The sequence below is a fragment of the Danio rerio genome, chromosome 5 (genome assembly GCF_052040795.2).
Source record: "Danio rerio strain M-AB ecotype USA chromosome 5, GRCz13ab, whole genome shotgun sequence".
NCBI classification, from domain to species: domain Eukaryota; kingdom Metazoa; phylum Chordata; class Actinopteri; order Cypriniformes; family Danionidae; genus Danio; species Danio rerio.
In genome coordinates, this window is record NC_141025.1 from 71,194,519 (window position 1) to 71,220,094 (window position 25,576).

General features: G+C 37.6%; 2 protein-coding genes across 6 annotated transcripts in view; one reads left to right on the forward strand and one right to left on the reverse strand.

The window, feature by feature from the left end:
* LOC147844487 (uncharacterized) overlaps window positions 1-25,576 on the forward strand; it is a 79,498-nt gene that overhangs the window by 21,727 nt on the left and 32,195 nt on the right. The window lies entirely within an intron of this gene.
* The window catches only part of pappab (pregnancy-associated plasma protein A, pappalysin 1b), a 252,025-nt gene continuing 242,414 nt past the window's right edge, over window positions 15,966-25,576 (reverse strand). For 3 of the 4 annotated variants that reach the window (XM_087251119.2, XM_087251118.2, XM_087251117.1), the window contains one exon: window positions 15,966-17,019. In XM_087251119.2, the coding sequence (XP_087107245.1) occupies window positions 16,915-17,019 (105 nt within the window). In that variant the 3' untranslated portion in view covers window positions 15,966-16,914. 4 annotated transcript variants of the gene reach the window in all.

Here is a 25,576-nt window from a genome sequence, read left to right on the forward strand (position 1 = left end):
AGCAGGCGTAATGTGGACTGCATGCATCCGATCCTCATGAGGTTCCAATTAGATGCACGACCTGATACAAATAAAGAAAGGGCTATTTATTCTCATATCCTGTAGGCTTGTTTACAGCGCTCGTATTTTCACACTAACCGCCAGTCTTTAGCAGATGCGTTTTCACCGGTCTCTCCAATTGATCCCAGAATAGAGCTGAAAAATAACAAGCTCCGCCGCTCCGTATAATTGTTGCCTGAGGTCAAGTGCATTTCCAAAACTGATTTGCTTTTCAGTTTTTCCTCTCTTGTGGAAGCCGAGGGGAAAATCCCTCGGTGAAAGAGGGACACCCGCTCTGATTCGGGCTTCAGTCGGGCCTCTGGTTGACCTCGCTAAGACTGGCTCTAAACTGGCTGCTCTCGAAACCACAAAGCCACAGTTGTCAAACTCAAGCCAGTTTTACTGCCTACTCAGAGTGGCCTCCGATCGCAGGAAAACACAAACACTGCTGGCTGATGTGGCCCGAGCAAATGTGTTTAACTCACTTACAACGGCCAGTGGAAAATGATGCGCTGCTGTCTGACTCTTATGCATTCTACAAACAAACAATAGGCTATTATTTGACATTATTAACCTCACTTTAATCTTTGTATGATTACTATCTTCAACAGTGCTATAAACAGTTTGACTGAATTTTTACAGCAATAATCTGTAAATATTAACGTAAAATCACATGTTACTCTCTCAAAATACAGAAAATTTCCTTTAAAAAAACCCAGAAAAAAAAAACGTAATACCAAAAATACAATGTTAGAATTTTTAATTACAGAACACAATCCACACCAAAATACAACAACTGTGAATTTAATGTTAGAATTTTTAATTACAGATTGTAATGAAGTGGCTGACACAGAGGGATCCATTTGCAGTATTTTTATTAAACAGTTTAATAACAAATAGCACACAGATGTTGTGCGTGCGCAAACTCACATCAGTCACAGTAGTATAGTGTCGTTGGGCTGGCGGCAGGTAAACACAGGATGAGTATGCAGGCATGGGTCAGGCATGGGTCTAGAGTTCAAGGCAGGCGGCTAGGATCAAAGTTGGGATTCAGGCTGAAGTACAAGGCAGGCAGGACTGGGGCAGTAAACGAAACAGGATCACAACGCATGAACATGAACTCGGTTCGAATCCAGCGTCTGATGAACTCTTTCTTCTTTTTTCCCCCGCTACATATCAGATTTTGCCGACTATTTATCACGAGAAAGACAAGTAGGAATCATTAATAAGTTTGTGCATCATATTTTATTTTCACATTTATTGAATGGAAATGTTTCTGATTCACGCATGCAAATTCATCTTCAGATAGTGTCTTTATAGCAATGTCCGTGCAGTAGATAGCTCAGATTACATTGGGAAAACAGGCGACCGCTGCAAATTGTGCTTTAATGTTTGCCTGGTCAACTGTATGGTATGGAAACCTTATATACCTGCTAGATGAACCTGTCTCATACAGCTGTCATTGCAAGGTTTAGACACTTTGTAGAGAGGAATTTAACACAACTGCCTCTAGGAGTCGCCAATGGAAATAAAACAGACACGCACAAAAAATGTCCAAACATCAGCCTTAAAGCTGCCGTGAAGCTGCGCACATTCCCACGTTCAGTTCATTGTTAGTAAAGCCAAACATGAGAGATTCTGAGCGTGAAACCTGGCGTACGCAAAGTTTTTGTGCGTACGCAGCGTTGATACATGAGGCCCCAGGTATTTCACAGTATGGAAAAAAATGGAACATTTTGTAAATAAACACTGACAATTATCTGTAAAATAACAGGTAATGTTACCCCCCCCTCCCCCCATTGTGTGCCAGAACAAACAATATTTACTTTGTGGGATGTTTTTAAATCTATATATTGGAGAAAGAGAGCTGCCTCTAAATAGTTTTCCCTCATCATTTCAGCAGATTTTCTGTGTTTAGAAAGCAAGTGGTCAGAGTAAACGCTTATCATACGACCTTGGTGTCAATCCTGGCTCAAATCTTGCTCTGGTCTGGAGAAAAGCGCAAACAGCTGCTGCTTGTATCACAGACTGTTTCTCTCAGTCAGGTTTTGACATTCCACAACACCACTGGCCTAAAGTTTAGCACCCACTGCTTCCCCTAAAAGGACCAGCCCAGTACTTCATTAAAGTTCATTGCTGAGATCACACTCACTGCATGAAGTTAGCATTAAATCCACTATCACACTGCAATTCATAACGTTTTGATTTAGCGGCTAGTTTAGAAGATATCATTTGTACAGTTTAGTACATCTCCCCAATGACAGTTGGGTTTAGTGTTCAGTTCTTATTTAGTCACAAACCTTTGCCCTCTATGTTATTCTTGTAGACGAATGGTTTGATTTATGACTAATAATATTCAATTCAATTCAGCTTTTTTTCACAATGTAGATTGTGTCAAAGCAGCTTCACATAAATGGTCATAGTAACTGGAACAGTTTAATTCAGTTTTTTGTGTTTAAGTTCAGTTTAGTTCAGTTTAGCTCAGTTCAGTGTGATTTAAAATCATTACTGAGAGTTCAAACACTGAAGAGCAAATTCATCGATGCGTAGAGGGAAAAAAAAACTTCACCTGGTAGGAGTAAAGAATACTAATTGAAAGATATTTTTAAAAGACCTTTGTAACACAAAGTGTAGTTCTTGAAGTTAAACTTTTAAAATCAATAATGAATAAATTAATACATTTCATTAATTCATTAAGTTGGTGATACATGATGACGTAAATACGCAATATATTACTGGTTGTTATTGGGGAATAACACACCACCAAATCGAAGAATCCAAAAGTATGAATGAAAACTGAAGTGTTTCCAATATACAGTACACACTATTCATTTACTGTTAAGCCTGGTTTATACTTCTGCTTCAAGTGACCGGTGTAACCAACGGCGGATGCAGCGTGCGTAGCTGTGCATTTATACTTCTGCGCGCTGTCTCTGTTGGTCTGCATTAACACTTCCGAAATCCTAGTTGGCAGTGAGGTGTTAATGTGTCTCCGTGTCGAGTTTCTTCGCCTGTGTTTTGTTCTTTCTGAATGCTTCCGGGATGTACAAGTGGCTCAAATTTGCTCATTTCGAGGCAGGAACCGGCAGACATGCAACAACTTTAACTATGAGTTAAACACAAAACAAAACTTTCCATCCGGAGCTCCTTCACGGGACTCCACACTTGTAAACAATCACTCCATCGGGCTCGCGCGGCTCTCGGTCCCGCCCAGACTCGTCAGCGCTACCAAGCCGACCAATCACAGAGCTTAAGTTACGCGTTGTTGCGACGTGTAGTTACATTTTTTGAGAGGTGCACGTCAGCGACGCTGATGGCCACGGCGTAGGGCTATGCGTCGACGTGTAGGCTGCGCCGTAGCATACGCGTGCGTTTGACGCAGAAGTATAAATCAGCCTTTACATGTATTGTACAGCATTCATCCTATAATTATGAATGTAAAACTAGTTTTAATGTACTTCTAATGTATATGCAGACTAATGATATTAAAGGCAAAATATATACACTCACTGGCCACTCCAACTGCTCATTATCTCAAATTTCTAATCAGCCAATCAAACGGCAGCAACTCAATGCAATTACGCATGTAGACATAGTCAAGACGATCTGCTGCTGTTCAAACCGAGCATCAGAATGGGGAAGAAAGGTGATTTAAGTGACTTTGAACTTGGCATGGTTGTTGCTGCTAAATGGGCGGGTCTGAGTATTTCAGAAACTGTTGATCTACTGGGATTTTCACACACAACCATTTCTAGGGTTTTCAGAGAATGTCTGAAAAAAAGAAAAAATCTGCAGTTCTGTGAGTGCAAATACCTTGTTGATGTCAGAGATCAGAGAAGAAAGGCCAGACTGATTCGAGCCAATAGAAGGGCCTGTGCGTATAGACATATAATATAATGCTGTACAGTAATGTACATTATTTTGTAATTAGTTTTTTTCGGTTTTCTTCATTTTAATGGTTTCGTGATGATGCGATGGTGTGCTTTATCTGCCTTATTCCCACTGAAGTGGGCGGGTTGTGTGACGTTTGATTCGAGGGACGTTGTGGGGGCGGGTTTTGCGTGACGCGCTTCGAGCTTGACAGAGCATGACATGATTTTTGCCTCACTACTTAACCTCCCGGGCTATTGGCCCGGCCTGATAAAAGCCCTGGCTTGCACTGGCCCTACAGTGGAAATGCGACTAGTAACTCACTCGTTACAACCAAGGTATGCAGAAGAACATCTCTGAACACACAACATGTTAAAGCTTGAGGCAGATGGGCTACAGCAGCAGAAGACCACACCGGGTGCCACTCCTGTCAACTAAGAACAAGATACAGAGGCTACAAATCCCACAGGCTCACCAAAATTGGACAATAGAAGATTGCGACATTCAGATGGCCAAATTTGGCATCAACAACATGAAAGCTTGGATCTGTCCTGCCTTGTATCAATGGTTCAGGCTGGTGGTGGTATAACGGTGTAGGGGATATTTTCTTGGCATACTTTGGGCCCATTAGTACCAATTGAGCCTTGTGTCAACGCCACAGCCTACCTGAGTGTTGTTGCTGACCATGTCCATCCCTTTAGGACCACAGTGTACCCATCTTCTGATGGCTTCTTCCAGCAGGATAACACTCCATGTCATAAAGCGTGAATCATCTCAGACTGGTTTCTTGAACATAACAATGAGTTCACTGCACTCAGATGGCCTCCACAGTCGCCAGAACTCAATCCAATAGAGCACCTTTGGGATTTGGTGGAACGGGAGATTTGCATCAACAAATCTGCAGCAACTGCGTGTCGCTATCATGTCAATGTGGACCAAAATATCTGAAGAATATTTCCAGTACCTTGTTGAATCGATGCCACAAAGGATTAAAGCAGTTCTGAAGGCAAACAGGAGTTCAAACCGGCACTATTAAGGTGTACCTAATAAACTGGCCAGTGAGTGTATATTCAAAAGAAGCTGTTTTCTGATTACAACGTTAAATACAATTTCAGAAGTAAGCAATATGGCCTAAAATACATACTGCGATTTATTGGAGTAAAATAGCCCAAGCTTTAAAATGATTTTTCTAAATGTATCACTCTATATAATTACAGTACTTGATGCTGTTGGTCTTATTAACTCTTATGTTACTCTTAAGTATTTTTACTGTTTGTATTTCTTTATTTTTAAATATCTGCACTGTCATCCTTGCTTTGATATGCCACCATTTAAATAAATAAATAAAGACAGTATTATTGACAATAAGCGTCTATGCATGCAACATTCTGACACAAGGAATACAACTGCATTTCATTAACCAGTGTTTATTTTCTAAATAATACATATCAGGAAAAATAACATTGATGTACTTATGGTTAATAATGCTTGAGGAGTTCATGAAAATATACAGTACACTAGTCTGCTCTGTGACAAGTAATATCACAATATTATATATATATAACAAAAAACGAACAAACATAAAACAGTGGCAAACTGCTCACATCAGAGATACTCATGAAAAATGGTACAAATCAATCGGTTATTAAAATCATATTGTGGTAAGTGCCCGAAAACAGTGCATTAAGTGTGTATACTGAGAGCAAAGTGAGTTTCTTGAGAACCAGTGCTTATGGAGACCATCAGTGTACGAGGTCAGGCTTTGTAGAGTTGTATGTGAGAAACACCAGGAAGGAACAACAGGTCTGTCATCATGTCTGGTCTTGATTTGTTATGTCAGTGCATTCGGAGACAGATTGTAAATGTGGAGACAAAACTTTGACACAAAATGGAGTAGGGCATTGAAAAAGAAACAATATATATAACAAGTAACACATATTTGATTTAGATACAAAGGTTCTGAAAAGAATAATAATAAAAAAATGGGGTAAAGCATTTCTCTCATTTGCAATAAACTTTATGATAAATACATCTAAATTTTTGCTATACTACCCGGATGAAAGTAGCACACCATCTAATTTGTACATCTCAGGATTTGGCAGCACAGTTTAGATCATGCAACTGTAAGGAGTTTAAGAAACACATGCTCAACTGGTGTAATACTGACATCAAAAAAATGTTACCGCACTGTAAAAAAAATAAATAAATCTGCAAAACACAGGTACTGTATTTCATCATTTAAGGGTGTTTTCCGTTTGTTTATGGCTGTGAATTGCATTGTGGGACTTTCATCTACTCTGTTGACTTTTGATGTTAAAAAATAATCTACTGTGCAGTTTGAAAAGAGTGCAAAGTATTTGGAAAAAAGATATATATATATATATATATATATATATATATATATATATATATATATATATATGTATATATATGTATGTATATTAGAGCTGCACAATTAATCGAAAAAAGATCGCGATCTCGATTCGACCCCCTAGACGATCATAATTCAGCATTTCTACGATTCTGCCAATCATATTTTCAAGTTCAGGAGAGAAGAAAAGGCGGCCCTACAAGCGTTCAAATAGTTTTATATATGTTGTTTAGCAAAGTGGACACCAAAGGTGTTGAAATGGTGTTGAAAGCGTCACATACTGTATTTATAAGGTATAATTCACCCAAAAATGCCATTTCTGTCTTCATGTAATGATGTATTTGTGGCTGCGATATAACGCATGACGTGAGCTGCTGACTGTGAGCTGTTGCCACAGAGAGAACGGGCGCGCGCCTGTGAATGAAGTCTACTTTAGTGAACAGAACCTGCATAGGCTGTAAATAACAGGTAATAAAGTTCTAAATAATGTTCAGTTTGTGAAAGAGTGATTATTTGAGAACAGGGAAGTATGAACCGCACTTATCAGTGAAAATGAAACTGAAAGCATGCACAACATTTAAATAATCATATGGCATTATAGAGTTACGATTAGGCTACGACAAGCATTTGATATGCTTTTTTCTTAGCCAACACAAAGTGTTGTGCATGAGAATAAACAGTAGACCTACATATAATATTAATAAAGTTTTTTTTTTTTTTACTATATGTTTGGGAAATAACAATAATAATAGCCCACTCATATAAATCTTTATTTTACGTCTACAGAATTGTCAGAAAATCGTGATCTTTATTTTAAGCAAAACAATCGCAATTCTCATTTTAGCCAGAATCGTGCAGCTCTAATGTATATATATCTAATGTATGTATGTGTATATATATATATATATATATATATATATATATATATATATATATATATATATATATATATATATATATATATATATATATATATATATGGAATGGCACAGCCAGAGCCCTGATGTAAACCCAATTGAGCATCTCTGGAGAGACCTAAAAATGGCTGTCCACCAATGTTTACCATCCAACCTGACAGAAATAGAGAGAAGATCTGCAAGGTGGATTGGCAGAGGATCCCCAAATCTAGGTGTGAAAAACTTGTTGCATCTTTCCCAAAAAGGCTGTATTAGATTTTAAAGGATGCTTCTACTAAATACTGAGTAAAGAGTCCAAATACTTAGGACCATGTAAAATTTCAGTTTTTCTCTTTTAATAAATCAGCAAAAATATCAACATTTCTGTTTTTCGAACAACATGAGGTGCTGTGTTTACATCAATGAGGACAAAAATGAGCTTAAGTGATTTTAGCAAATGGCTGCAATATAACAGAGTGAAAATTTGAAGGGGGTCTGAATACTTTCCATACCCACTGTATATAATTAAGTCCGTAAAATAACAGAAAAAGTACTGGCATTTTATCACAGTACAAACATGTGGTAATAAACTGCCAGTTAATCTCATTTTCAGTTAATTCTCTATTTATTATTAATTATATATTGTTTCAAACTACTAAAATGTCAATAAAAGTCAAAACTTTTTCAACATCAAACATTGTCGTAGGAAAGATCAAGGTCTCATAATGCGATTCAAAGCATAAATAAAAAACAAACTCTTAAATTACAGATATTTTTTACAGTGCGGGAAAACTGTACAAAACCTACACATCAGTGTGGAAATACAGAAGCTATAAAATAAAAAAGTGAAATCTCAAGACGCAAAGTGACTTTCGGGAATGTTCTCCATCGAGAATTAGAAAAGCGATACAGAAACCTGGCTATTCTTCAAGCAAACACGACACTATAGGGAAATCCGAAAAATACGTCGAAAAAACACATTTATTTATTTATTGAGGTACGATTTTGTTGGCATGTACGGACATGGTTCTGTAAATGCGCAGACACACATATAGGATTACAGAAGGATTCTATACATGAGGCTTTTCTATACGTGGCCAAACATCAGCAGCTGAAGCCACCACAAGCAGTCTTTCAGTTTCTCTCACCTATTCTACTATTTACAGAAAAACCACACGAGCCCCGCGGCTCCAGACCGGTTCAATGTATCTACTCAGCAATTGGAAACGGAACCTCTCTGACCAATTTCCCCAGAATATACAAACATATGGAATCGAAAACACGGCTGGAAGTCAATACGGCAAAGGAACGCTTTGTATGATTTTTTTTTTTTTTCCAAAAGGTGCCATTTCTAGAACATTTTCCTTATGCGTTACAGACTTTTATTTATTACTCATACAAATTGAGTGGCTGGGAAAACAGGTCTTTTCCAAACACACACCTTTGCTGTGTTCTAACCAGAACAGAGGAACCGACAGTGAGGGAAAATAAAACAAAAAGACAGCAAAGTAACACTGGAGACATGTAGAAAAAATAACTTAAATGAACGGTGTAAATATAAATAAGAAAAGACAACATTCTTAATAAATAATTATATTATTTACAACATCGTATATTGCTAAGAGATTTTTAAATAACTAAAATACTGGATAAGCAGCAAACATTACAGGCATGAGGTACAGCGAAATAATAATAATAAAAAAAATCCTGTTGCGATTACAGTAGACTGTTTCACCAAACTTCATTTGATTTGATATTGTTTTTCATGGCTTCTAAGTAAAAGGTAATGCTATGCTATAGCATGCATTAGGCTTTCTTAAAGGGATACTTTACGCTCAAAATGAAAGCTTGCTGTTCGTTTACTCACTTTGAGAGCTCAATAGTTGTGTTTCCATCTACCTATTTTTATGCGGATTATGGAATAAGGCATTAAAAATGCTTAATGTTTCGAGTCCCAGCCAGGTTAGTTGGCATTTCTATGTAGACTTTGCATGTTCTCCCTGTGTTTGCGTGGGTTTCTATTGGGTGCTCCGCCTTCCCCTATGGTCTAAAGACATGTGCTATAGGTGAATTGAATAAGCTAAATTGGCCTTATGTGTAAGGGTGTTTTTCCAGTACTGGGTTGCAGCTGGAAGGGCATCCGCTGCGTAAAACATATGTTGGATAAGTTGGCGGTTCATTCCACTGTGGCCACCCCTGATTAATAAAGGGACTAGGCCGAAGGAAAACGAATTGATGAAATGCTTAATGGAATTCTCGAAAATGCGCATTAAAAAACTAGGATAAAAGGATAAAAGTTTTATCCAATTAAAAAAAAAAAACTATATGAACTATTATGGAAACTAAATAAATTCCAGCATACACATCAAAAAAGTCATGTGATTTTGTTTTATAACAGATCATGTGATGATAAAAATTGGTGTGAAAAGGATGCAGTGCTTCCCACACTTAAATGCCATAGACTTTACTTGGGCGGGCCGCCCAGCTATATTAACGGCCGCACAACTATATTTGGTGACATTATTATTTTATTATTATCATCCTTTCACACTTTTTTTTTTTATCCGCCCAATAGTCAAACATCCACGATTGATTAACTAGTGGAAAATCTCCTCTCGCCCTACACGTTTCCTTCTTCTCGCTGTATGTTAACACTCCCACCGACAATCTCATGTGCTCTGCAGAGATCCACAGAGTCGTGCCTTTTTGGGACTTAAAAATGTGTCCGTCCTTGGTTTCTAAATCCCAACCGCGCCCCTAAACCCAACCATCATTGGGTGATGAGCAAATCGTACTAAATTGTACGAACGAGATTGTCTGAATTCATACAAATTAGCCACTAAATCAAAAAGTTACGAATTGCTGTGAGATTGTGTTGGTATGATCCACACAAAGTGTGAAGCTGATTGGTTGGTTTTTGTCAAATGACAAAAAAGTTGAGATATTTTAAACTCTTAGGTAAAAGTGCGCGCATCACATCTCCATTAAAAACAAACAAACTTGGACACGCAAAAGATGCAATATGTGCGATATTTGCAAACGTTTTTTGCGATATTCCAGTTTTGCGCATACATTAATTTGCATATTTGGATGGAAACATAACTATTGACTGATAACATTTACAATCAGAGGTGAAAACAACAACCAAAAAAACAAACATACAAACAAAACTATACTTATACCCAAGGCTCTTGATGATACATTGAGGTCTTATAGAGTTAAACGATTGATCAGCAGGAGCCACAGATATTAATTTAGCTTTGCCTCTATGCTATAACTCTCAAAGTGCTGGTAATTATTTTATGAATCCCCAATCACCACAGAAAAAGTTACTAAAACAGCAAAGGTTTTCAATTTTGGTTAAACCATCCCTTTCAGGAAGAATAAAGACAGAAAACGTAACGTGTAAAAAAGAACTGTACTGTATGTAAAGCTCAGTAATGATCTATTTTCAGTGATGTCTGAGTCCGGTCGTGATTCTAGTTCATAAAGATTGCACATATATTGGTATTTGTTCTAGGCACTCTTCCCAAGGGATATTTGAATAAAAGCAGCAGTATTTGAGCATTTGCTATGCAATAATAACATACAGTTTAATACTAGGAACAGAAAGACTAAATACGTGATCGCTATATCGAAAAAAATGATGACAGCTGCTTGCGTACATGAATAAATAAGTCATCAGTGACTCTTACATACGTTCATCGTTTCCATGTCTCTCGCAGGTCCGATTCTTACCATTGGAATTATTTGATTCTCTACTTAAGCTAGTGAAAAGACGAGGAAAAAAAAATATATATATATAACGCACAGTATAAAGTACTATTCAATGATGTCTAACACTAAACGACTGTTTCATTTAACAATTACGATAACCTGTCTGACCATAGCAGCTTTTTTTTATTCTGTGGTAAACTTTTCTTTTTCCTCGACAAAACAACTGTACAAAGACAAGTGCAGCGACTGTGGTCAAGGGTAAAAAATACTGATTGACAGGGATACACCAAATATAAACACACACACAAGGCCCTTCCTACCTCAAACTCTTCACTTCTGAGAAACAGTGGTGGTTAGACATTAATGCTATAGAAATAACCTCTCATCATTTACTGTTCTGTTGGTATATCCTGGTTTGATAAGTAGACTAACTAGGCTTTATTACGACAGTTGTTTTTCTACATTGCTTATTTAATAAGATGTCATTAAGATGCGTTTAAAAGCTCAGAGAGAATGTGAGGGTGGATGATAAATTTGATGCTCTTTTAAGGTACATTTGAAGGCAAAATTTTTAGCACTATTGTAAAATTTAAATTCGTTTTCAAATATTTTCCAAGCGATGTTTAATTTAGTTTTTTTAATATATTTTTCAACAATATTTTTAATAACTAATTAGTTTGCTATTATGACATGATATTTTTTCTAATTCAACTAGTTTAATTAGGTTAACTAGGCAAGTCATTTGACAACAGTGGTTTGTCTGTAGCCAATTGAACTAATATTATTTATAGGGGTAATAATGATGACCTCAAAAAGTATTTAAAAAATGTAAAACTTCTGCCACACAAATTAAAATAAAAACACTTTCTTCCAAAAAATAAATATTAAAGGAAATGCTTTAGAAAAATGTAACATTTTTTCTTAAACATTGCTTTTTTATAGTTAACATTTTGCAGGAGGTGTAATAATTTTGCCTTCAACTATAGCTAGCTATTTTCCAAAGGGTGTGTTCACATTTGTAAATTGGGTTTGGTCAGGACTAAATCACAAAAGGATAGATCTAGATTCAGTTCTAGATCACTTTGTTTAATTTTTAAGACTGAACCCAACATAAAAAACAAAAATACCACACAACAAACAATGTCTACGTTTACAAGGACACCAGTAATCGAATTATTGGCCTACATCTAAATAAGACAGTAATATGATTAAGGTGTTTACGTAAGTTGCTTTTTGAATGATTTACATGTTACAGCACATAATTTGTTTAATTTTTAATTGGTCAAGTTTAACGGCAGTTTGACACTTTCACTTTCATTCGGGAACATTTCATGCATGCCCCTGTGACAAACGAGATATTGGATGCAACTATGAACTGCTGGAAGAGTGTTGTTTTAGTGGAATTTCATACCGCACACTGAATGGAACTAAAAAAACCTCATCATTTCACAATATAGGTGTGTGTGGTTTTAAATATAGACCAATCGTTTACTTTTTTTAAATGTCTAATCATCTCGTTTAATCCCGCCTCTTTTCGCAGCGCCATACGACAGACATTCGCAAGCCCAAACTCTAGTGTAACCACACCATTAGAGTTGACTCTAGAGATTCAAGATATTTTTAAGGTCTCGCTCTACTTATTTGGTAGAGAGAAGGGATGGCACAATTATTATTGAAAAAAATCACCTAGTTGAGTTTGTTTTAATCAAACAAAACCTTCCCTGTGTGAACACACCCTAAAAATGGCATTTTAACCTCTATACGGATATTAAAAGTTCAGTAGGTTCATACAGACTGCCATAAACCACTACACAATGGATTATATAATCTCCAGCTTTACACACAAAACACAGAACTTAAAGCCTGTTCTTCTTGCAAGTACTTGAAAAGCTATATTTGCTATTGTGTTGCCGGTTGTATACACTACCACGTTGTTGTTGACGTTACTCCTCACAAATATAATGAGCACCTCAAAAAGGGGAGCACCGATGACATATCTGCCGATGAGATACTTCTGTTACAAAAAGCTACGATGAAAACTGACTGCAAAAAGGAGGAACGCGAGTATAATGCTAGGTCAGGTCCAGCTAGCGCAAAACTCCTTAATAAACTCTGAAAATAGTCGACACCGAAGCCTAAATTACATTCTTTGTGTCAATAAATAACTCAGTTTTTGTGTTAACCTGGCATTGCTTTTTTCAAAATGATGTTCCTTTCTGAAGCTCTTCAGCTGTTCTTCATTGTAATTGGATTATGATTACAGCCTGTATATAATTGTATTTCTCTCTTAATCAATCATCATGGTGGCTGTTTTATCTCTAGTAGGGCTGTCAAGCTATTCAAATGATTAATCTCAGTATTTATTTGTCATTCAATGCATTCAGTTCCAGAGGATATCTGAGAGACAATTAATTTGGATGACGCTTTAAATACACTGTAAAAAATGCTGGGCTCCACACACTTAATTTAAATTGGGGCAACATTATGGGAATTAAGTTATCTTATTAGTTTTTAAGTGGACTGAACATAAAAAATGTCCTGAAAAAACTCAAGAATTGTGTTGTTTCGCTTATTTTAAAGGGCACCTATTTTACCTCCTTTTCAAGATTTAATACTCATTTTTTGTGTGTCCAGAATGTGTCCTTAGAGTTTTAGCTTAAAACACCCATCAGACCTTTCTAAATCTGGGAAATTTGAGCTGTTAAGACAGTGTAGCTGTTTTTGTTTCCTGTGCCTTTAATTCAAATAAGATAGTTCTACCCGCCCACCATTCCCACGTGCGTGTCTGAGCCATTTTAGATCCCACACTATTGCTATGGTGCGTGTAGCAATATTGTAGATAAACAGCACAGTGACAGACAAGAACGAAGCAGATCTCCTCTACAATAAGGACTTTCCCATTGGTTATTTGATATATTTGTTGTGGAGGTAATTCAAGCCTTTCTGCAATGATGAGTCACGCACAATGTCGTTATGAAGCACGCACACGCAAACACACACGTACGTTCAGTTTTGCACTGTTTTTGCATGGTTAATGTGACAGGATACATGTTAATATACACTGCTGTATGGATATATAATGTGTTAATGTACAAAAATGAACCTGATTTAATGTCTACTAACCGGGAGTGACTCTTCTATTATAATTGTACTGACACTGTGCTGCTGTGATGATGAATTACGTAGTGATTTTACTTTATTTATTACAAACATGCACTGTTTTAAAAGCGTTCAGACATAGCTGATGATTGATTATAAAGCCTGTTTGGCAATCTGTCCTGGGAGAGAGCCCTGAGATCATGAGATCCTCGAGCCCTGGGCTCCCTCCTGTTTGGAGGGCGAGAGGGGAGTTTGAGCTCAGGTAGATCTCGATGAACTCCCCCCAGCTTATTTCTAGCTAAATGACAGATATGGATGACTGAGGAGAGGTGTACTCGCTGAAAGCTTGGCTATGGTATCAATTTCTGGTGTCCAACTTACTTAGGTTGCGTGTTTTTGGACTGTGGGAGAAAACCGGAGAACCTGAGGAAAACCGACACGAGCACGGGGAGAACGAGCAAAACACCACACAGAAATTTCATCTGGTTTGGTAGGCACTTTAACCAGGGACTACTTGCTGAGGCAACCGTGCTAATCACTGGGCCGCTGTTTCGCATGTAGGGGGGGATCATCAAGAAGAAGATATAGAGATAAGAAAAACTCTGGTTATTTACTGTGGGCTAGGAATCATCTGATTAAAGAATCAATCATGATCTGATGCGGCAGCTGAGAACAATCATAAGTACGTGATCCTCCCAAAATGAGTTAGCTGAACAGATCTTTTAATACCAGTTGCTTTGCGCACGTCCTGCCTTGTTGTTATGATTTTATACGCTACTACGAAGATAGAGCGACGCAGTGGCGCAGTAGGTAGTGCTGTCGCCTTACAGCAAGAAGGTCGCTGGTTCAAGCCTTGACGTTTCTGTGTGGAGTTTGTATGTTCTCCCTGCGTTCGTGTGGGTTTCCTCCGGGTGCTCTGGTTTCCCCCACAGTCCAAAGACATGCGGTACAGGTGAATTCGGTAGGCTAAATTGTCCGTAGTGTATGGGCCTACTTACACTATGCCATCCGTACTGTGCCCAGGCCCGTTGTGAGTGCGCTGAATCGGGCTCAAGCACGGTTCACTTGGCCGGCCCTGGCCCGGTTGGAAGAGGTGGGCCTGAGCACGGTTCACTTGGGCTTTGTAGTGTGAGTGCAAAACGCGCCAAAGGCCGAAACTGAAAGCGAGACGTGACTTTTAAGGGACTGTTTCATATGAATTTATTAATCAATCTTACTGTTCAGTGAACGCAAACTGCCGTAGTTTATTAAAGACACAAACCCCTCGCAACTGTACCTAGTGTGAGTACGGCCTATGAGTATGAATAAGTGTGTGTGGATGTTTCCCAGAGATGGGTTGTAGCTGGAAGGGCATACGCTGCGTAAAAATGTGCTGGATAAGTTTGCGGTTCATTCTGCTGTAGCGACCCCTGATAAATAAAGGGACTAAGCCAAAAAGAAACTGAATGAATGACTAAGAAGATATGTTAATACATGTCTGTCAATCAATTTGGTGCCCGGTTAAACTGCATACCCACATCACGTTGCGGTGGGCCTCAAAATGGGAGGGATTTGGATCCTATTTTAACGTCAGGAAACTTAAAAAAGGAGAATTGTGTTTATATCACCCCAATATGTCTGTGGACACACTATTCCTACACAAAGCTCTGTCCAAACAGAGTACTAAAGTTAATTTTCATCATAGGTGCCCTTTAAATTAATAGTTTGAACAAACAGCAAACAATTTTTGGGGAGTTTATGAAAAATTCTATAAATAATCCAATTATTAATATTAAATGAAGAAATGTAAACACAAAAATAAAGATAGATCTAAATTTGTCCAAGAATGAACCCAAGACAGCCCAAGCATCAAAATAAAACCATATTTGTTTCTTTAAAGGGGAACTGGTTATATATATATATATATATATATATATATATATATATATATATATATATATATATATATATATATATATATATATATATATATATATATTTACTGTTTTCCTGTAAAGTTTATTAAACTGCATTTGCACCAGAGGTAAAATCCATGGCAGACTGCACCTAAACTGCCCATAGACAGAATTTGGCTGCATGGCCACAGCAGCAAAAACAAAACTAGCAGCAACAGCTGTGCTAACACAACCTCTTTCCCTCTCTTTCTGCTCTCACTGGATCAACACCTCCTCTGATGATTTTGGGCATCAGATTTGCGCATTAGTTGCTGATAAATAGCATTTTTTATGATTTAGGGCCACAGCAGCTGCACTCGTACATCTTCCTATGCACTGTGAAACATTCCCCAATCGTCCCTCGATGTTTCATACAGGCGCTGAGGTCGTGTTTTTTTTTGTTTTTAGTTAGTAAGAGCAGCTCAAAATATTCAGACGAGTGCAAGCCATCTGTGTGACACAAATTTAGACTTGTATATATCCTCTTTCTGAACTTATACATGTATAAGAATGCAGAGATGTGAGAGCGAATGGCTAAACGGAGACATGGAGAGGTTTAAGGGGACATCCATTCACTTTAGTTTGGTAATCTTTGTCTCGTTTGGAATCTTTTCATGTATACCCCTTCCCATTATTTTTTTTCTTCTTCTTGCTCTAGATGAAAATCGCCATGGTTTGCGCTTTACAAATAATGATCAATGAAAGCAAACATTAAAAGAAAACAACGTCAGTCCAGGCGTATTTGATGGAGCCTTAGTTTGACGACATCTATGGTTGCTATTGCCGAACTTCCATGTTTTATTTCCGTTGTGAAACCTGTTGTTGATGTGTTTAGTTGGGTTGTTTGCTTTTGAGTGTCATACCCTTTTGGGTTGTTGCTGTTTGATGAGGAAATGAGGGCATGTTTGAGTGCGGTGTGAGTGGAAAGGCCCTCCTATAAGCAGCATGTAGAGAAGAATGGTTTCCCAGCAGGCCGAGGGTACCCGGCTCAGCCGATGGACCGGTGACGGGCTCCTTTGTTGTTCTCCTGGGCATCTGGGTCTCGACATGCGCAGTCTTCTCGAAGGTCACATGACATGGGGAATGGAATCACCTGGAACAGACAAAAACAAAAACGTACACATTTAGGCCGCATTTACACTGCGCTGTTCAAGTGACTCAAATCTGATTTTTTTTCTCCCATGTGGCACAGATCGGTTATGGCCCATGCACGTGTAAGCAGGAACAAATCACATGGATTCCGATTTACCCAAATCAGATTCAGGCCTTGTTCATATGTGGAAATTTATCCAATATGAATCGGATCTGTGTTCTTGTGTCTGCAGTGTAAGCAGGTAGATCAGACCTGCCAATGCGAGTGGCGCGTCATTAAAAACCATAGCAAATGACGTCAAGTCAGAAGCTTTCATTTCAGAACACACTTCAACAGAGTCCCAAACCTTAAATCTCATACACAAGGACTTAAACAGCGTTCATATTGTCATATAGCACAGGTATTGAAGTATGTTAACGACAGCGAGAGAGTGCAATGTCTGCCACGTAACCAGTATAAACTAATATAAAACTAGTGCATACATCACGTGCATAAATCAGGCCATGGAGATTACATTAAGATGCCTAAAGGTTTAAAAAAGCCTATGGGCTCTATTTTGACGGTCCATGCGCAAAGCGCAAAACGCAGGGCGCATATGCTTTCAGGGCGTGTCAGGACGTGTTTTTGCTAATTTAAGGACAGGAAATCTGCCTTGCGCTTCGGCGCATGGTCTAAAAGGGTTGAGTTTATTTTCTTAATGAGTTATAGGTGTGTTTTGAGAATAAACCAATTAGAGTCTCATCTCCCATTCCCTTTAAGAGTCAGCTGCGTCGCGCCAAGAGCGCATTCGCTATTTACAGGACGCAAAGTAAGTCTAAGTGGAAAAAATTAGCATTTCACAAGCAAACAGTTAACAGTTATCAGTTTTTTTAACAGAAAACTGTTAAACAGAGCATCTACTGCGTGAGAATGAGAGATAATGGATCACTTTCATTTTCGCTTTTGGATAGGGAAACCTTTACGCACAGACATCAATTAGTCTATAAATAAATACTTTTTTGAATGAACTGAAAAAGCCTCCCGAGATGAAGAAGACATAAAAGCAGTGATTTTTCATATTTATGTAGGCTAGAAAATAATATGTTTTGTAATATTTTAATCCTTTATATTTATATCCTATATCTATTCTTATTATATTCTATATATATCCTTAATATTTAATTTTTTTCATATGTAAAGATATTTGCCTATTGCTCTCTTGTGTGTATTAAGCAGTGCGTAAGCGAGGCGCAACTCAGCGCCAGAGTTTAGACCGGGTTTGTTTTGGTCTAATGAAAAATCTATTATAGTTTTTCAAAATAGCAACGCGCCAGCGGTCCGCCTCAGAACGCCTTCCTTTTTATACCAGAACGCCTATGGGCGCACAAATGAGCGCTAATGCATTTGCTATTTAAACAGCGTAGCGCAACGCCTCAAAATGACTCTTGCGCCAAGCTGAAACAACCAAAAGACTATTGCGTCACACCTTGCGCCACACTGCGCCGGTTGTATGATAGGGCCCTATATATCAAAAGAAGATGGAAAAATGAGAACGTTTCTGTCATAAACTACAGTAAAACAGCTTGTCAAAAGCTGCGAACAGATTACATACAGGAATAGAGAAAAGATCACTCTTTAATTATCAGCTGTTAGTCAGCGCCCGCTCCTTTTTTTTCCTGGTCATTGCGCCTTTGCCATGTTCTGTGTAAATGCAGACGATCGGATACGAGGCCCTTTTAAAAGATGATGTAAGCAGCTCATCAAAAAAATCGGATACAGTCACAAAATTGGAATTGACCATTAAGACCTGCAGTGTAAATGCAGCCTTAGTCAATAAGAAAGAGCAAAGAAATCTCCCAGATATTACTGCTATTTCGTTTCACTTGTCTCTATTCACAAAATGTTCTAAACTTTTACAATTTCACAATATGCCAGCTGCTATTTGTAAACAGGGCTCAACAATAAGGACTGCCTGATCCGGGGCCAGCGTGTGAGATGCTTGGGACAGTAGACAGGATCGTTATTGGCCCAATCCGGCCACTGATGCCCTGTCAGTAAAGTTTAATTTGCCTGTCACTATTTGTCAATTGCATGCAAAGACAGTCGGAATCGAGAATCGAGTGTTTTTAAGTCTTCAAATGCTACCTTCTCGGTTCCTCTTATCTGATTGGATGCTGTGAGCATGTTTTTTTTTTTTAACAACCAGTACAGCGAAGAGACAGCAACATGACGGCAACATCAAGTGATAATGATGCTACAGGAAAACATCTGTTTCTAACTTCGTGGAAGCCAACATTTATGAGGGTACACCACGACCAAAAAAAAAAGTGATGTTTTGTACAGTTGGCCGTCAGTTTGGCAGGTCAGCCATCTTTTGTTCTGCAATAAAACACCAGCACATTTTGCTACTTTTGTTTGCAAAACACTTGATATTTGCTGATTATACATTTATAAACATTTTTAAAATATTTAAATTCTAGATTTACAAATTTTGACTATTTTTTTTATTTGTGGCTAAGAAATAGCTATTGATAGCTAAGAGCTAATAACTTTTTTTTTGGTAGGGCCAGGGAAAATATTGGCAGGGCAGGTACAAATTTGAACCACTGGTCCGATCGGGCCAGTAGAAAAAATCCTTGAACCCTGGTAAACACTAAAAATGTTGATTCATCAGTCCAAATTTTGTAGGGTTAAAATAAAAAAATTTGAATCCAGCAGTTGTTTTTTCATATTTCACACCCATTTTGGTTGGAAACAATTCCAACTGTTGCTGAAGAGTCAGCAAGAACTACAAAAACTGATGGAAACAATTCTTTTTTTTGGAGAACGCATTTGAAAACGATAACAAAATTGACCTTGGAAAACACAAAGGTGTCTTTTATTTAATTTTATCAAACATCAGTCATCATTATTCGTGCAGTTTAGTCAAATTAGACACGGTGAGAGCTGAATGTACCTAGAAGACCAAAGAACACCGTGCTCTAATTTTATAAAGAACATGATAATCCTGTCATTTAGTTCTAACTGTTCTACCATTTGGGGAAAAGTGGATGCGGAACACTGAAAAATCACAGTTTTTGGTCTGAACAAAAGCAAACAGTTTGTAATACCAATTTGTCGGCGAAAACACCCGTGTGTCCACAAATATCCCAGAAACGAAACTAATGTTTGGACCCACGCCTGCGACAGCTTGTTTTTACCTTTGATGTCAAACTGAAAGCGGTAGTCTTTCCCTTCCCTGTGAGCGATATATGTGTGCTCTGTCAAATCCGTGCGAGCGTAGAGTGAGAAACGTAAGAGTGTGTATATATGCGTATAGAGGAACAAGGGATCTCTTGTGTTCAGAGCGCTGAGGGAAGGAATGCCCTCTCATTGCCCTGTGAAATACACAGGCCTTTCCTTTCGGTGTCCCCATCCACTGTAGGGGATTTTCCCAACTGTAAATCTAGTCCATTCATGGTGCCCGCAAACTCTGGCTGACAACATTCCCTCCATTGCCACACTCCTCATTACAACCGACCAACACTTCTCCAGTTGTTAAGTGTACGTGTGTGTGTCTCTTCAAAATGTTTTCGTTGCCCTCAGCCATCCCTGAATTGTTTCCAAGGAAAACAAACACAAACACTGCAAAACAAAAATCTCTCGTAAAAAAATAGTGTGCATTTTTTCTTTGCGTTTCAGCAGCGAGACTGCAGTATAAAGTCAAAACGCTGTCAATGAACACTTCATCAGAAGTGAGTTATACTTTAAATTGAGCATCTCAGATCAGAACTTTTTAGATGTTTTGTTGACCCAAGACTAGTTAACTAAAAAAGTTACATGAAATAATTATTAATTTGAAAAATTTAATAAAACCTAAATAATTACTTACATGGCAGACATTTTGTTAAAGTTTAATGTAATAAATAAACCAACAAACTGAAATTAAATTAGGGTAATACAAAATGAATCTATCCATCCATCCAGATAGATAGATAGATAGATAGATAGATAGATAGATAGATAGATAGATAGATAGATAGATAGATAGATAGATAGATAGATAGATAGATAGATAGATTGATATATCGATAGATAGATAGATAGATAGATAGATAGATAGATAGATAGATAGATCGATAGATAGATAGATAGATGGATAGATAGATGGATAGATGGATAGATAGATAGATAGATAGATAGATAGATAGATAGATAGATAGATAGATAGATAGATAGATAGATAGATAGATAGATAGATAGATAGATAGATTGATATATCGATAGATAGATAGATAGATAGATAGATAGATAGATAGATAGATAGATAGATAGATAGATAGATAGATAGATAGATAGATAGATCGATAGATCGATCGATCGATCGATCGATCGATAGATAGATAGATAGATAGATAGATTGATATATCGATAGATAGATAGATAGATAGATAGATAGATAGATAGATAGATGGATAGATGGATAGATGGATAGATAGATAGATAGATAGATAGATAGATAGATAGATAGATAGATAGATAGATAGATAGATAGATTGATATATCGATATATAGATCGATAGATAGATAGATAGATAGATAGATAGATAGATAGATAGATAGATAGATAGATAGATAGATAGATAGATAGATAGATAGATAGAATGATAGATAGATAGATAGATAGATAGATAGATAGATAGATAGATAGATAGATAGATAGATAGATAGATAGATAGATAGATAGATAGATTGATAGATTGATATATCGATATATAGATAGATAGATAGATAGATAGATAGATAGATAGATAGATAGATAGATAGATATATAGATAGATAGATAGATAGATAGATAGATAGATAGATAGATAGATTGATATATCGATATATAGATCGATAGATAGATAGGTAGATAGATAGATAGATAGATAGATAGATAGATAGATAGATAGATAGATAGATAGATAGATAGATAGATAGATAGATAGATAGATAGATAGATAGATTGATATATCGATATATAGATAGATAGATAGATAGATAGATAGATAGATAGATAGATAGATAGATAGATAGATAGATAGATAGATAGATAGATAGATAGATAGATAGATAGATAGATAGATAGAAACTCCACACACAAATGCCAACTGACCCAGCCAAGGCTCGAACCAGCAACCTTCTTGCTGTGAGGTGACAGCACTTCCCACTGCGCCACCCCGTCGCCTAGACCAAATTGGTTACTTAATAAAATTACTACTTAAAAAAAAACTTTTCTGTTAAACAGCACTTTGAAAATATGACCCAGGAGGGCAAAAAAGTTTGCCTTTAACTGTGTAAACACTCAATCAATTCCTTTCCCAAACCCTACTTTATCAGGGGTCACCACAACGAAATGAATCACCAATTACTCTGGCATATGTTTTACTGGTGGATAGCCCAGCACTGAGAGTGTTCGATCAATATGATATTATGAAACTAATATGATCTTCAAAGCAGAAATATTTCAAAATATTATTGAAAATAAACCTCGAGAATTAAACCTCTTCATAATAAATAAAAAAAAACTGCTCTATATTTTTATACTGATTTATTCATTTTTCTTTGGCTTAGTCCTTTTATTCATCAGGTGCGGCCACAGCCGAATGAACCGCCAACCGATCCAGCATATGTTTTACACAGCGGATGCTTTTCCAGCTGCAACTCAGTACTGGGAAACACCCATACACACTTGTTCACACACCTAGACCTATTTAGTTTATTCAATTCACCTATAGCGCATGTCTTGGACTGTTGGGGAAACCCATGCCAACACGGGGAGAACATGCAAACTTCACACAGAAATGGCAACTGACCGAACCAGAACTCAATCCAGCGACCTTCTTGCGTAGAGGTGACAGTGCTAACCACTGAGCAACTGTGACGCCCCCAACTTATACTAAGTGAGATAAACATTCAGCAGTTTATTACAGTCAAATATCTATATGTGTTTTTATATTTATAAAGTCAAATATCTGATATACTGTAACAATACTACAAAATTGATTAAAACATTCAATAATTTCTATCAACTCTTAATTACTCAGTTTCACTTAAACATGCTATTTTTTAGATCTGAAAATATTTGTTTTTATATTACATTAAAATATCAAGTGTGATAACAATGGAAAGCTATTAGTACACCTCCTGAAACTGCAGCCACAGAACAAAAATCACACATGCATAGCAAAAACAGTGCAACATGCATTGCCCACCAAAGTTTCATTCTCAAAGTATTAGACCAGATATTTGTCCAGCTACACTTAATATGTCGCTTGCTTCCAAATAAATGACTTCTAAACGGACGTTAGGTGACGCCAATGCAAGCAAACTTACTTTTAATGTTGAGTTCGTGCCCCTGAGACCATGACATCTGGATAGTATAAATATCAGCATTTCACAAGAGTCAGACAAACTCTGACATAAGCTTGAAGAAGTGAGGTTGAGAAGTCTGCAGGAAGACTTTGACAGTAAACTGAGCTGTCAAGTGCACTTTTCCTTCAGAAAACCTTGCAACCGCCGAATGTTCTCACAACATCTGACCTTTTCTGTATTGATGTCATTGGGATTGGAGGAGAGGGACTACGAGTCCTCCAGTAGCCTCAGAAGTAATAAAAGCAGATTTGAGCAATCACCCGCAACAATCTAATGGCGCTTGTTCAAAAATGATATATATATATTTTTTTGGTGGCACAACAATGTTAGGATGTACAACTCTAACCTTTAAAGTCCATGCGAATTCAAAATTTGCAAAGTCTACACCTTCCCATCATAGTTTTTAATCTCTACACCTTCCCCAACCCTTAACTCAACCATCATAGTTATTAATGTCTACACTTTCCCCAACCCTTAACTCAATGATCATAGGTTTTATTAACATCTACACCTTCCCCAACCCTTAACCCAACTATCATAGTCATTAACGTCTACACCTTCCCCAACTCTAAACCCAACCATTATAGTTATTAATGTCTACACATTCCCCAACCCTTAACCAAACAATCATAGTTATTAATGTCTACACCTACCACAACCCTAAACCCAACCATTGCAGTTATTAATGTCTATACCAACCACAACCCTTAAAGGGTCACGAAACACTAAAACACATTTTTTGAGCTGTTAACAGTCGTATATGTGTCCCACACTGCTAAAAACACAATTAGGACACCAATATTTCACTAAAAATGTGTAAATTGGTTGTTTTCGCATTATTTCAAGCAAATTTGTACTTCCGGTTTGAAACAAATTTTTGAAGCTGCGTCACAGTCATGAGATAATATTCCAGCGTGCATACTGGGCGTCTGTACCTGAGTGTGCCTTATTATGTCTCAGAATTGACACAGAATTATGTCTCGAATTTGCTTGTAGTCTCCTCTTAATAAAGACGCGGCTCTAGTTGCTGGTGATTGTCCTGTCTCTACAGATTTGGTAAATGAGCGACCAGTGCTCTTTGTTTATTCAGTTTGAACTATTGTACCGAGTGTAAACATGTTAGCACCACAACCAAACTTTAACCTCGTGTAGGATTTTCACTGCATTTTGTGACCGAAATAACACACGCAGCTTTCTGACACTACCTGTCGTGTGCATCTAAGTTTCCGGGAAATGCTGAGGGTTTTTGTTCTCTCATTCGCTGTGCTGTATCAAACGTTGTATGAAAAATACACGCTTAGAGCAGTGTATGGGTTTTATGGCCCTTTAACCCAACAATCATAGTTATTGATGTCTACACCTACCACAACCCTAAACCCAACCATTGCAGTTATTAATGTCTATAACTACCACAACCCTTAACCCAACAATCATAGTTATTGATGTCTACACCTACCACAACCCTTAATCCAACCATCAGTCGTTTACATCTACACCTTCCCCAACCCTAAACCCAACCATTGCAGTTTTTAACGTACAGCTGCGAGTTGCGAAGGCTTTCATACTTGACATGGTCGCCATTGTACTGTTATTTGCAACCACAGGGGGCGACCCCGAGTAGGCTAACAGTCATGACAAAATGGATGAAGAAGTCAGCGAGTGGAGCTGCATGGTGGAGTTGCTAAATGAATGTATATAATGTAACAAATGAATTGGTTGTGGATAAATTTGGAGAAAACCCATGAAAATATTTGGTAAAAATGTTCTCTGGTAAGTATGGTAAGCCAACAACATCTCGTTGTAACATGGTTTAGCAGATAGATACACATGAAAAAAGTGGCTGATGAGTAGTTTAACGCATAGGATTCATTGGTTTCAATTCTACTCAGCAAGATTTAGAACTGTGTTCAACACAAATCTGGAGAACTTTGGTAGAAAATTGTTTAGCGTCTCTCCTAAACATCAAATAGGAGCAAAATTCGTTCTCCCGTCATGACCTCACCTCTAAAATGGAAGACCTCATCATTACAAGGCACGGATTCAAATCCTGGTCATCCTCAAGTCCAACAAACTAATAGGATACTTTGTGTCAATGTTGCTTTTCTGTCTGCTCGTAGCACGTCAGAGGCCCGGGTTAGTTTTTCCTAATTGCTCTGTGGGGCTGCTGAAGGCAGTTATCCGC